Below are 15,295 nucleotides of genomic sequence, written 5' to 3'. Positions count from 1 at the left end.
TATGTATGTGTATTATATACATATTTTATTTACTTTTTGGCTAGTGAATACTATTAGGTTAGGTGGACCCACCAGTTTTGTATTTTGCCATAAAATAAACCCGATGGCACATTTACACAAATATCTATTTTTAGGCCAAGGTTTAATTTTATTCCTATTCTATAATTGTGCAAATATAAACCTTAATTTAGACATAATTATTGATTGGGATAGAGCTTATATTGTGGTCGTCTTTTGTGAGTAAATATAATTAAGTTTGTGGTGGCTATAAATGTGAAAGCCACTGGTAGCTTGTGACCAAGTAAACATGGAGAGTACTAGAACCCCATGTGAGTTAAGAGGAATGGATGTAGGCTTAACATTTGAATTTAATCAATATAAGAAGATTATCGTGTTCATTTTACACCTAATTTTATTTTTTATATGTTGTAATATATGCATCCCCATCTCAAATCATTCAACACTGCACTCACTAATCTTCAAAAAGGACTAATCTTCAAAAAGGATTCTAGTAATCAAGATTTGAACAGATTTTGTTCAAAAAGTTTTCTTTCGATTGAAATCCTTTTTTCAAAAAAGTGATCAAAACAATTTAAATCGAATAAATTGCAATTCGTCGTCTTCCTATACTTTAAAATTTGAGAAACTATAATCATTATTTATCCCAAAATTAGTTCAATTTATCTTTACTCAAATAACTTTAGACAAATGAACCCAAAACTCATTTATAGGCTAATAGCCTATTTGACCAAGCTTCTCCATCCAAGAAGCACTTTTTTTTTCTCCAAAAAAAAGTATTTTTTTCCAAAGTTAATGTGTTTGGCCAAATTTTTGGAAGAAAAAAATGTACTTTTGAGGAGAAGAGAAGCAGTTATGGAGAAGCAGAAGAAAATAGTTTTTTTCTGAAAGTAATTTTTTTTAAAAAGCACTTTTGAAAAAAATATACTTAAAACAGTTTTTAAAAGCTCGGTCAAATGCTAATTGATGCTCAAAAGTACTTTTTGAATTAATTAGTCAAACAAAACTAGAAAAATACTTTTCAGAAACACTCCTCACGTAAACCCATTTGACTCACCTAAGTTCAACCTACAAACGAAAAAAACAATCTTTTAAGAAAGAAAAAAAACGTGGTATTAATGCCAAATAGGAAGAAAACACGTGGATAACCTAACCTGGGGTTGGTGACAATACTATCAAATTTTGCAGAGAGATAAAGCTAGAAGCTTTAGATTGAGGAGGATTTAAGATGCAATAGTAGGAAAGCTAGAGTTGAGAGAGTAAACGAAGGTTATCTATTCTGAAAAAACATGGCGTATGTTGGAGCTCCTAACTTTGCTGCTACAAATGCGATTTATACAAAACAATCATTGCGGCGGATTAATGGAATTTCGCAACCCAAAAAGCTGCTATTTTCGCCTCTCCCTAACTATAAAATGCTGAGGATGACGATGAATCTGCAATCTAAGGCTTCTGATAAGGTTTATTTCTTCATCCTGTATCTGCTCCTTCTTTGCTGGCTCCTTTATTTGACATCTTACTATATAGTAATATAAAACATTTATATATTGATTAATTGAGATATTTAATTTTTAGTAACTTATAAGAAAGACAAAAAAACACATGGTTTCCTTTGTTTTCTGGATTTGGCATTGACATGGCCAATTTCATTAATAATTTTATAGTAAAGAATTATATCTGGACAAATATGGACCAACCACAAACTTGAAAAACCATAATTTAATTGACCAGTTACTTCAATTGGAAATAAATTTAATGAGCAAGTGGTCCTCTTTGGTTGGAATTATCATTTAAACGCATTCAACACTTTGTAGGTCAACCTTTTCCCCCCTTCTCTTTGTCTTTACGGAATTAATTTTCAATCATCATTTTCAGCATAATTATATAAGAAAGAATTACAAGAAAACATATATGACTCAACACCATAGCAAAAAATGGCCCATGTTTTTAAGTTTTATCCGGCCTAGCCTATATTGTACATATTTTGAAAGCACTAGCAAATTCAAAATCTGTGTTCTTACAACCAATACTTCTAAAAGCTATGGAGTTAAATTTGTTCTCGCAACCATTGCTTTCACTCTCTCTTCTTCTCACATCTTCTACATATGCTTCAATGGGTCGTCCGACATTACTGCTTCTCCCCCTGTGTCACCTGGTTACAATGTAAGAAAATTGAAGAGTAGAAATCCACTATTGAAGGACATTCAACGCTTTGAATTCAAAAATAGGATTTTTTGAGTTTGTTAGTTGTTTGGATTGGGTATTATTCCAATTGATTGAAAATATCAAAAAGAGTTCAAAATTTAAATTTGAAATGATTTGGAGTAAATTTGAGCAAGATTTAAGTTAAATTTCAAAAAAAAACGCAAGGAAGAAGACGAAGTCAGTTTTTTGTATAATTATGTATAATAGTGTATACGAGTGTATAAAGACATCTTATACACTATTATACATTTTTATACACTTTTATACAAGCGTCTGTAGACGAACTTCTTCCACGATTTTCTGTTGCAATTCTTGTTCAAAACCAGTCCAAATCTCCATTAAATGACTTTAAATTTTATATACAACATCCTTATACTATTTTTAACAAGTCTAAATAACGCCCACTTCATAATTCTCACAGAATCAAATTCGGAATTTAAACCTACATATTTAAGCTTGTTAAAAATCTAATTTTCACCACCCAAATGGATTTGGTTTGTTGAACTAATATTTGAGTCACAGTTACTGATTCGAAAATTAACTTAAAAGCTTGAGCAATCTTTTTTAAAAATGAAATAGTAATTTCGAGAATCTTATAGAATTGAATGTTGAGTATTAGCCTATTATTTTTTGGCTAGTTAGTTGTAAATTGATATATGAGCTATAAAATTAAAAAGTAGGAAACCCAGTTGTTCTTATGTGAAAATTTTCCATTATATAATGAAAAATTAACCCAAATAGCCGGTGAAGTTATAAATATATGCATAATTCTATCTTGTGCTTGTAGAGTCAGAATCTCAGATACTTGGGCTCTATCGATTATTTTTTGATTATTTTTACAGGATGAAGGTTCACCATGGGACGATAAGGGGTTATTGCAGAGTGAAGAATTGTATCAGGTACACATTTTTATTTCAGATTCTTTTTTTCCCCCTCCCTTTTTTTTTTCAATACTAATTATCATTTCTTTTGAAATGCTGCCAGTATGTTTTGGAGACTAGTGTTTATCCACGAGAACCAGAGTTTCTCAAAGAGATCAGGACTATAACAGCAAATCATCCAGAGTAATTTTCTTTTATGACTTTGTTTAATCATCTAATTGCTTCTTCACTGTCGTATTTCTTTATCATAATTGCTATGATTATGCTTTCATTGAGCCGAGAATCTATCGAAAACAACCTCTCTATCTTTACAAAGTAGGGATAAGGTCTGCGTACATACTACCCTCCCTACACCCCAATTGTGAGATTACACTGGATATGTTGTTGTTTACTCGTCGAAAACACTTAACAGGAAATGAATGCATGTATTTGATAAGTTAAGCTTCATTGGAAAACTGAATTGATCAAACTCAAGTAATTAGTTAGCTGCCTTAATCTGTTCGTACGTGCAGAACTTACATGTAAAATAATAGGAATTATTTCTTTAAGTTAAAGGAAGTTGGTGTATAAATCACACACACTTATTCGTTACAAAATTATAATGCTTCTTATTTCTCCAGGTTTTATATGGGAGCACAACCGGATTCAGGTCAACTTATAGCCATGCTCTTGAATCTAATAAATGCCAAAAGGACTATTGAAATCGGCGTCTTCACTGGATATTCTGTGCTTCTCACTGCTCTTACAATTCCTGATGATGGCAAGGTTAGTATTGCTGTTAACTCATCACTAAATAGCCCCAAGTAATCTTCACACATATGTACAAAAATTGACAAATGTGTTAAATTGCAGATTATAGCAATAGATCCAGATCGACAGTCTTATGAATTGGGACTACCAGTCATCCAAAAAGCTGGAGTTGAACATAAAATCGATTTCAAAGATTCTCCAGCTTTACCTGTTCTTGACAAACTCCTGGAAGATGTGAGAAAAACAATTAACTCATAATCTCAAACTATGTCGTGTATGCTTTAATGTGATTTTCTTTTCCCTGATTCATTGCAGAACGAAAACAAAGATAGTTTTGACTTTGCATTTGTTGATGCGGATAAAACTAATTATGGAAACTATCACGAGAGACTAATGCAGTTGGTGAAAGTTGGAGGTGTGATAGTGTATGATAACACACTATGGTATGGAACACTTGTAATACCAGAAGAAAAGGTTGATGAGTTGATGAGAACAGAAAGGAAATACTTTCTAGAGTTAAACAGATTCCTTGCTGCTGATACTCGCATTCAAATTTCTCAAGTTACTGTAGGTGATGGAATGACCATCTGCAGGAGACTATTTTGATGAATACTACAGCTTTTTTATCCATATAAGTACTCAGTTTTTCTGTTACTTTTTTAATAAATTAAAAAATTCAAAACATGGTTCTCTCCATAGTCGAGGCTCTAGCGGAAACAGTCTCTCCATCTTCATAAGATAAAGGTAAGGTCTGCGTACATAATACCCTCCTCAGACCCCATTTGTCGGATTCCACTGGGTTTATTATTGTTGTGTGGTTCTCTGTCCATTTAACTCTTTAAATTGCCGAAAAAATCTTATCTTGCAAGCTGCTGCTCTTCCAAATTATTTGCTCTAAATTGAGGATCATGGCAAAAAAAAAAAAAAAAGGTATTTTGGGAGGAAAAAAATAGAATATGGGATGAAAGTTAACACTTGTTTCGATCCTTGGAAGATGAAAAATGGTAGAAAAATAATTTTCTTCTGCCTGATTGAGGGAAAACAGGGTGGAAAAGTAAACAAATAGAAGTTGTAATTTATTTTGACAAGAGAAATAGTTTTCAGTTAGTTGGTGTTCTAGTTAGCGAGAGCCTCTCACTTTTATTTTATGAATCAGTAATGCTAATACAATTCATATGAATAAATGAGAAATTGCATCGATCCACTTGGGATTGGGACGCAAAGAAAGGTATGTTTTCGAAGGAAAGGAAATAAAATATGAAATGAGGGTTAAACCTTGTTTAGATACTAGAAGAAAAAATTTATACTTCTGTTTTATTTGTTATTCCAAAGTAGCATGCCCACGGTGTTTTTTTTCTTCTTCAAAATGTGTGATTTTGGATGAAAATTTCCTATAGTGTGTAATTTTCTGAGAATTTTAGAAATATATAAAACACATATGTAAAATGCGATTTATATTTGTTTAAGTTAGCTGAGGCAACAAACGCTTTGAGAAATATCATTAGCTTAATTCGCATTTTGAAAATATAATTTATAAATCCCATTTCAAAAATGTAACTTATAAAATTTTGAGATTCACTTTATAAATCACCAACATAAATATAAAATCCTATGCAAGTATTGTATATTTTTAATACTAACAAGGAAACCAACATAAATAAGGTAGAGTGGGTCAAGACAGAAATATCTTTCTATTTGTCTTTTGAGGTACTTTTGTATGCCAAAAAGTCTGGAAACTAATAATTGACACCATTATTTGTTATAATATTTTGTGAATTTTGCAAATAGCCTAAATTCAATTTATATGACATAGTTTGAATGGACATAAAATTTAAGAAAGAAATAAATATTTTTAAAACTTGTGGTATTAAATAAAATATTTATGTGGTTATGAAACTTTCGAAACTTCTGACCTTAGACTTTTGAAAAGCTTCCCATTAAAAGTATAATAAGAAATGTAAAATTAATTATTTTTAAATATAAGAATGTGACATTAATGCATTTTAAATTAATTGACCATTTATTTTATCGTTCAAGAATAATTATTTTTCAAACAAGATAAAGGGAATAGTAATTGTATTTAATGCGATATATATCATATCAACAACAACAACCCAGTATAATCCTACTAGTGGGGTCTGGGGAGGGTAGTGTGTATGCAGACCTTACCCCTATCATACTATATTTTAAGTGGGAAGCCTCTAAGTCAAGGTTGAATTACTAAAATGTCCATAAAAAATTATTGGACTTTTATACCCTTAGTAAATAAATAATTTCTTATTACAATCTTTAGTAGTTAAACTATTGTATAAAAAGGTAAAAATATTTCATCATAAATATCTTTTATCATGTTAATAGTAATTAATTAAATACTATATTATAAGTGGGAAGCCTCTAAGTCAAGGTTGACTTACTAAAACGTCCATAAAAAATTATTGAACTTTTATACCCTTAGTAAATAAATAAATAATTTCTTATTACAATCTTTAGTAGTTAAACTATTGTATAAAAAGGAAAAAATATTTCTATCATAAATATCCTTTATCATGTTAATAGTAATCAATAGTTCATTCAACAATAAAATACGTACAATGTACAAAGTTTTGAGAATGAATCTGTTAAGAATTTATAGTTGGAGATTACGAAATATTAATGTGGCAATTAATAGTTTTATTTCATTTTAAACACAAGAAATACAGGAGGAACGAAGGGGCAGAGGTTACATTGGTGAAAAAGGAATAGGAAAAGCCAATGATTGGTTAAATAAACTTGTGGATTTATAGCCTTCTTTCGTTGGAGTCATTCCCGTTAATTTGGCATTAACATTCTGAAATTCTTCCTTTTGCTGGTTTAGATTTTTTTGCACTTAGATTGATGTGCTCCAAAGTCAAATAAGCACTTTGCGATCTTTTATGGAAAGCAAAATCCATGGTGCTAAGTATTCTCTTCACGCAATTAGGGAGTTTGACTTTCAAATGCTGCTATTTCATTTCACATCACTGAAGATTTTGTGTAAACATATTTCATCATTTTACTTTCTCATTCAAATATTGCAGTGTACTTTATATTAAAAGAGCATATAAATTGGGATGGAAGGTGGTCTCCATCAAGATATTTGGGAAGAAGGAAGATGAACAATTTTCGCTGGTCTTTTTTAATTTTTATTTAAGATCAACTAGATTTCAACAGAGATAATCATGAGGAGCATCGTTTATAAGAAATTATTAAATTAGATATAACCAATAACATTTATGTACTTAATAAAATAATAAAAATATAACTACAAATAACATTTTGTATATGTTAAGCCATTAAAATCGAAGGAAATTGACAGATTGTAGTTAGGGTTTTGTGAAATGTAAAGAGGAAGAGAAACGGGAGAAAAGAACTTGCATTCTGTGCTCAAAAATCTGACCAAAACTCATCTGGAATGTTCTTTGCCTCTCTTATATATTTTGGGCCTTATTTACAACTCAATGAATAAAACTAAGACTAAGGCTCTACAACAGTTCATAAATAAACTGGGCCAGGCCCAAATGCACTTCATGTAACTCCAACACCCCCCTCAAGTAGGAAGGTGGGCACACACCCAACTTACCAATTAAAGCACGATGTTGCAGACCTGCCAAAGACTTGGTAAAAATGTCGGCCAATTGTGAACAAGTACGAATATAAGATAAAGAAATAAGCCCATCAGCTAACTTAGTACGAATAAAATGGCAATCGACCTCGATGTGTTTGGTACGCTCATAAAACATCGGGTTCTTTGCAATGTGAATCGCAGCTTGGTTGTCACAAAGAACTAGGACTGAATGTAACGACCCGACCAATCGTTTTGAGCCTTTGCACTTCGCTCGCCAGTTCTCGGGCATGTCTAGCCCCGTGTGATGTATTATGACTTATGCAAATCGTCGGTTTTGGTTTTCAGGGTAATCGGAATAGATTTGGAAGGACAGTTCTCAGTTTGAAGCTTAAAATTTCAAAGGTTTGACCAAGTCTTGGGTTGTTAGTATATGATCTCGGATTTAAATTTTTATGATTCGGTTAGCTCCGTTAGGTGATTTGGGACTTAGGTGCGTGATCGGAAAGTGTTTTGGAGGTCCAGAGCGGGTTTAGACTTGATTTGGTTGGAATTTTGGCGTTTTCCGGTTAATATGTGAGATTTTGATATAGAGGTCGGAATGGAATTCCGGAAGTTGGAGTAGGGCCGTTGTGCCAATTGTCACGTGTGTACAAAATTTCAGGTCATTCGGACGAGGTTTGATAGACTCTTTTGATAAAAGGCGGAATTCGGAAGATTTTGGAACCTTAGGCTTGAATCCGATGTTATTTGGTTGATTCGATATTGGTTGATGTGTTTTGAAGATTGGTATAAGTTTGGATAGTGGTATATGACTTGTTTGTACTTTTGGCTGAGGTCCCGGGGGCCTCGGGGTGATTTTGGATGGTCGACGAGAAATTTGGAGTTTGGGATTTGCAGTTGGAGCTGTTGAACCACTGTCATAACCGCATTTGCGGCTTGGGGACTGCAGGTGCGGGACCGCAGAAGCGGAAGGCTAGCCGCAGATGCGGAAGTTGGTGCGAAGGGCTAAAGCGCAAGTGAGATGATTTGGTCGCACTTGCGAGACCGCAGGTGCGGAAGGTGAGATCGCAGGTATGGAAGGTGGGGTGCAGGTGCGGACTTCTGGTTTTAAGTGAAAACCGCAGATGCAGTGCTTTGGACGCAGATGCGGTACCGCAAGTGTGGTGTACGGACCGCAAGTGCGAAAGGCCTGGGTCAGAAAGTATAAAAGGATCCCTTCGCGAATTTTTGGTTATTTCACCATTTTTTAAGACGGCTTTGGAGCTTTTTGGGAGATTTTGAAGAGAGAATTCAAGGGAACTTCGTTGAGGTAAGATTGTTGAACCAAAAACTCGTTCCTATGGTGTTATTTCATTGATTAAGCTTGAAATTTATGGAAATATGTGGGTAGATATTGAAGAAACTAGGGATTGGGATTGGAGACCTTTGATTAGGAATTTGAGAGGTCAGTTGTTGTCGAATTTTGGCATTCTTGGTATGTATGGACTCATGGGAAGATAAGGAGTTTATTGATGTAATTTTTATTGGATTCCGATACGTGGGCCCGGGGGTCGGGTTTGGTCAATTTCGGGATTTGTGTTGTAATTTGATAATTTTCGCATGGGCTTTGTTCCTTTAGCATATTTTGACGTCACGAATCTATTTTTGGATAGATTTGGAGCATCCAGTGGCCTATTCGAGAGGCAAAGGTATCAAAGTCTAGAGTTTGGACCGGATAGAGATAAGTAATGATTGTAAATATTTGTCCTGAGGGTATGAAACCCCGGATTTTACATCGTTGTGCTACTTTGAGGTGACGCACACGCTAGATGATGAGCGTGGGGTCGTGCACCATTGGGGATTGTGATTTAGTCCGTCCCGTATGAATGTTAAGTCGCGTATTTGATTGAAAACTGTTTGATATCATTGTGTTTTGGAAATTATTACCATGCTTTGGGCTGAATGCCATATTTGGGCTTCGTGCCAATTGTTTTGAACCCTTAGGGGATTTTTACTACTATTCCTCACTGTTTTGACTTTATATTTGTGCTCAGTCATGCTGTATTCTACTGTTTTCATAACTTAGTCATATTTACTCTGTTTTTTATATTTTAAATAATATTTTGGGCTAAGCATCATGTTTTACTGTTGCCCGAGTAGCTTGAGAGATTTCTGACTGAGTGAGGCCGAGGGCCTGTATTATGAGGATACTGTGGGATCGGGCTGCGCGCCGCAGCAATATTGTACCAATTCATAATTATGAGGTCGAGGGCCTGATTTGTTACGCAACGAGGTGGCTTGATATGAGGCCGAGAGCCTATTTGATTATGCCACGAGATGACTTATTATTGTGCTTGGGTCGTAAGGGACCCCTCCCGGAGTCTGTACACCCCCAATAAGCGCGGGGACCTAGTGTGAGTGATATGATGTAGCTCGAGGAGTTGTTGTTGATTCATATTATTGACCGAGGGGCTATTGTTGATTCATATTGTTGCCCGAGGGGCGGTTCTTGGTTCATGTTATGCCCGAGAGGCTGATAACGTGTGATTGTGAGGTTGCCCGGGGGGCTGGTTCTATTGATATTACGCCCGAGGGGCGGTTTATGATACATGTGTTTGCCCGATGGGTTGTTTACATTTTCTATCATTTATACTCACTGTTTTATCACTCGTTTGAAACCATTGAAGGTTGTTTTAAAAGATTTTTACTGAAACTGAGCTTGATTTATGAAGTAAATGATTTGTGTACTACTTTGGAAATGATCGACATTTGTTGTAGTGTTGTGACGTGGTGTGACAACCCGGCCGGTCATTTTAAGAATTTACTCCCCGATCCTCTATTATCTGCTTTCCCCGTGTTTATTTCTGCTATTTTATGCTGGGATGTTCGGTTTTGAGTTTCGGAGAGTTTTGGGGCACTTAGTCCCTAAATGAGAGCTTAAGTGTTGGAAATTTGATCGTAATCGGAACAGTGTAAAGACGGCCTAGGAATGGAATTCCGATGGTTCTATTAGCTCCGTTGGGTGATTTCTGGCTTAGGGGCGTGTTCGGATTTTGTTTTGGAGGTCCGTAGCTAATTTAGGCTTGAAATGCCGAAAGCGAATTTTGAAGTTTCCGGTTCGATAGTGAGATTTTGATCCGAGAGTCGGAATGAAATTTCGGAAGTTGGAGAAGCTCCGTAGTTTTAATGTGATGCGTGTGCAAAATGTCAGGTCATTCGGACGAGGTTTGATAGACTTTTTGATTGAAAGCATATTTTTAGAGTTTTGGAATTCTTAGGCTTGAATCCGTGGTTGATTCGTCATTTCGATGTTGTTTTAGGTGTTTTAAGGATTGGTATAAGTCTGGGCAGTGGTATTAGACTTGTTGGTGCCTTTGGTTGAGGTCCCAGGGGCCTCAAGATGGCTTCGGAAGGTTGTCGGAAGAATTTGGAATTTGTTTGAGCAGCTTCAGCTGCTGGTTTTCTGTCATAACCGTACATGTGGATGGGTCCCGCAGGTGCGTAGCCGCAGAAGTGGCATCGCCATCGCAGAAGCGGAAAAGGGAGAATCTAGCAGGGACCGTAGAAGCGGCCCCGCATCTGCGTAAGGTTAACCGCAGGTGCAAAAGCTAGGCTTTAAGTGAAATGTCGCAGATGCGATCATGTACTCGTAGAAGAGGGACCGCAGAAGCGGATTAACTGGGCAGAAACATATAAATACTTGTCTTCGCGAATTTGAGCTATTTTCACCTCTTTTCAAACGGGAAGAAGCCTTGGGGAGAATTTTCAAGAGAGATTTTCGGAGGAATTCATTGGGGTAAGGTCTTTGGTCCCTAAACTCGTTATTTGAGTGATTTTTTATCATTATAAGCATGAAAAGTTAAGGAAAATCAGTGGTAATTTGGGGGTTAGGGCTTGACTAATTAGAGGCCTTTGAGTGATGATTTAAGGGATCAATTGAGGTCCGATTTTGGTACTTTTGGTATGAATGAACTCATGAGAGTGTGAGGATTTTGGAAATGTAGATTTTACCTGATTCCGAGTCGTGGGCCCGATGGGAATTTTTGGTCATTTTACCTAATTTCGCATATTAGCTTAGAATTTCTATGTATTATGAGTTACTTGAAGTGTTATTTACATTATGAAATTCAATTGAATTGATTTGGGCCATTTGGAGTTGAGTACTCGTGGGAAGAGCGTGGTTTCGGATTGACTTGAGCTGGTTCGAGATAAGTGGCTTGTCTAACCTTATGTGGGGGACCTTCCTCTTAGGATTTGGTATTATTGATAATTGAAATGCCTTGTACGTGAGGTGACGAGTGTGTACTTGTGCTAATTGTTGGAAATCCGATTTTCATTAAGTAATTACTAGTATGTTTCCTTTCCTGTTTTATTACTTGCTCTATTAAGCATGTTGTTAACTTAGGAAAGCATGTCTAAGTGATTTAATTATTTTATTTGCTCAAACTGCTTTACCTGAATCTTGTGCAGCATGCTAGGCTAGAATTAGTTATTTGCCTTAATATGAAATTTGACATTTTCTGAATATTGTCCTGTTGCTGTTGTGTATTTATATTGGGACTACAAATGTGGGATTCCGGTAGATCCCCCTTGTCTGTTTACATTTGGGACTATGGATGTAGGATTCCGGTAAATCCCCCTACGCAGTTATATGGAACTACGGGACTACACCCGTAGATTCCCCTAGTACTGGGTATTTACATTTGGGACGGCGAAACGGGATTTTGGTGGATCCCCCCACACTATGAGTGGACTACGGGACGGTATCCCGGGAGATCTATATGATATGTATATTTGGGACTGCAGGACGGTATCCTGGGAGATCCCGATTGTTAAGATTTGGTGCTGAGCCACATTTATTTCTGTATTTACTTTGCCTCTGTAATAGTTGTTGTTGTCCTTTATATCGTGTGTTACTTTACTGTTGTACCTATTTATACTGTTCTGTTCTACACTGTCGAACTTTATATTTTATTTGACCTCAGTAGGGCCCTGACCTTCCTCGTCACTATCCGACCGAGGTTAGGCTTGACACTTACTGAGTACCGTTGTGGTGTACTTATGCCCTTTCTGCGCATGTTTTTTTCATGTGAAAATCCAAGTACTTCGACTTAGACTTACTATCCTTGAGGCGAGGCGACCCTTCAGAGACTTCAAGGTATATCTGCCGCGTCCGAAGACCGAGGAGTATCTCTCCACTCTCTCTTGTAGTTATAGTCCTTCTGTATTTACTTTGTTTTAGACAGTCTGGAGTTAGAGTACTATGTAGTATCCTTAGCTTGTGATTTTTTGAGCTTCCGGGTTTTGGAAAAAGTATTAGTTTTGAGAGTTGATATTGTGTATGTCGAGCGACACTATTAAACACTGTTTTATTTACTATTTTGGTTTTTATTTGTTTTCTTCAGCAAATTGGTTTATTTTTTGCATTATTAGGCTTACCTAGTTGTAGGGACTAGGTGTCGTCACGATGGTTCACGGAGGGCGAACCGGGGTCGTGACAAGTTGGTATCAGAGCTCTAGGTTCATAGGAGTCATGAATCACAACCCGGTTTATTAGAGTCTCGCTGATCGGTACAGAGATATCTGTACTTATCTACCAGAGGCTATGTAATTGTTAGGAAAATTCCACTTCCATTGATTTCCTTGTCGTGCGAGATTTTGATGTCACAATTCTAAACTTTTGTCTTCTATTCTCTCACATATGGTGAGGACACGCACCACCCGAGATGATCAGACACCCGCGCCCCCTACTACAGCCATTAGAGGACGGGGTAGAGGCCGAGGATGCGCACGTGGCACAGTCAGAGCACCCGCGCGAGCTGCCGCCGAGGTACCACCAGCAGTTCCAACCGGAGTCTAGGCACCTGATACGCCTACTACTACTACTACTACTCCAGCTCTCCAAGAGACTCTTGCGCAGTTCATGAGCATGTACAACACTTTGGCTCATGCAGGGTTGCTTCCCCTTACTGCAACAACATCTCAGGCCGGGGAAGGAGCACAGACTCCCGCCGCCCGCACTCCTGAGCAGCCAGTGAATGTTGATCAGGTCCCAGAGATTATTCTTGTCCCTCCTGCAATGCCAGTTCAGCCCGAGGATAGGGTAACGGCTTTAGAGGATGAGCAGCGGAGACTTGAGAGGTTCAAGAAGTATGATCCTCCGGTGTTCAGTGGGTTAGTATCAGATGATGCCTTGGGATTTCTGGAGGAGTGTCACCGTATCCTCCGCACTATGGGTATATCAGGATCGAGTGGGGTTTTTTTCACTGCCTTCCAGCTTCGAGGAACCGCCTATGAGTAGTGGCACACTTATGAGTTAGACAGTCCGGACGAAGCTGCTTCACTGACTTGGACCCAGTTTTCAGATATGTTCCTAGGAGAGTATGTTCCTCAAAGCCTCAGGGATGCATGGTGCGCAGAGTTTGAGCATTTGCGCCAGGGTGCTATGACTGTCTCAAAGTATGCTGTCTGTTACACTAGTTTGGCTAGACATGCACCAGCCTTGGTTTCTACTGTTCGTGAGAGGGTTCACCGGTTTATTGAGGGTGTTATTCCCAACATCTGGTCTAGCATGGCTTGTGAGTTTGAGATGGATATTTCCTATCAGCAGGTGGTGAGCATTTCTAGGAGGATTGAGGGTATGCATGCTAGGGAGAGAGGAGAGGGAGGCCAAGAGGTCTCGAGAGTCGGGCCATTATTCTGGTGCTCGTGCCCCAACTGCAGGTCATCACGGTAGGGGTTATATAAGTCTCCCTGTTCATTCAGCTCTTCCAGCAGCCAGTGGTATTCCAGCTCCTCCTAGACCTCAGAAGCCTTATTATGCACCTCCGGTTTCTAGCGCGCCTCCTGCGTGGGGTAGGGCTGTGCATTTGGATCGGATATCCGAAATCCGATCCGATCCACTCTATTTCGGATTTTCGGATTGGATTCGGATTGGTATGATTTTAATCCGATCCGATCCGATATCCAAAATTATATGTACCTATATAAATACACACTAAAATTTTAGGGTTATGCTTATTCATTTTTCACACACCCCCTCACTCACTTAGATTTTTCCGCCTCTCTTGCACCTCTCTTCTTTTCAGTGAAGACTAAAAGAGTCTCAATGACTCAAACTTCCGATTTTACTTTGATTTTATGTCTCTTTCTTCCGCCTCTCTTCTCTTCTCTTCTGTCTTTTATGTCTATTTCATGTTCTATTCTTCAACTTTTGATTTTATTTTGATTTTTTTGTTTGTTTTGGTAGATGGAAGATGAGATAGAGACACCGAATGAACTTTAAATTGTTGAAAATTTTTGTGACAATCCGATCTGACAATCCGAAAAATTATCCAATCCAAAGTTTAAAATCCGATCCAATCCAATGTTAATTCGGATCGGATTCGGATTGCCCTTTTCAGAATCCAAAATCCGAAATCCGAATCCAAAATATGCTAAATCCAATCCAATCCGATCCGTGCACAGCCCTAGCGTGGGGTGCTTTCAGAGGTCAGTCTAGCAGACCTGGACCGAGCCAGTCATAGCCACCACATCCTCCCAGAGCTTGTTTTGAGTGTGGTGACACACTCCATATGGTGAGGGATTGCCCCATACTTGGGAGGGGTGCACCTCCACAAACTTTTCAGCCACAATGTGCCCCGTAGAGTTCTCAGGCTATGATTACAGTTCTAGTTGCTACCCCACCTGCTCAGCCAGCTAGAGGTGGAGGTCGGAGAGGTAGAGGTTGCCTTAGAGGGGGAAGCCAGGCCAAATACTATGCCCTTCCTGCCCATCGAGGTTGTTGCCTCCGATTCTGTCATCACAAGTATTATACTGGTTTGTCACAGAGATGCATCGGTTCTATTCGATCCAGGCTCTACTTATTCTTATGTGTATT

At 37.6% G+C, this 15,295-nt stretch overlaps 1 protein-coding gene across 1 annotated transcript; it reads left to right on the top strand.

Moving 5' to 3' along the window:
* The first annotated feature begins 1,194 nt into the window (after positions 1-1,194).
* On the top strand, positions 1,195-4,538 carry LOC107826706 (putative caffeoyl-CoA O-methyltransferase At4g26220). The gene is made up of 6 exons (XM_016653724.2): positions 1,195-1,478; positions 3,066-3,122; positions 3,208-3,287; positions 3,725-3,869; positions 3,957-4,088; positions 4,170-4,538. Exons 1-6 carry the CDS (start codon positions 1,308-1,310, stop codon positions 4,458-4,460), a joined length of 876 nt encoding a protein of 291 aa, XP_016509210.1. The 5' UTR covers positions 1,195-1,307; the 3' UTR covers positions 4,461-4,538.
* Positions 4,539-15,295: the final 10,757 nt, after the last annotated feature.

The sequence above is a fragment of the Nicotiana tabacum genome, chromosome 1 (assembly GCF_000715075.1).
Source record: "Nicotiana tabacum cultivar K326 chromosome 1, ASM71507v2, whole genome shotgun sequence".
In the NCBI taxonomy this organism is placed as follows: Eukaryota; Viridiplantae; Streptophyta; class Magnoliopsida; order Solanales; family Solanaceae; genus Nicotiana; species Nicotiana tabacum.
Note: the sequence above shows the minus strand (reverse complement) of the source record. Positions and strands in the feature narration are given on the sequence as shown.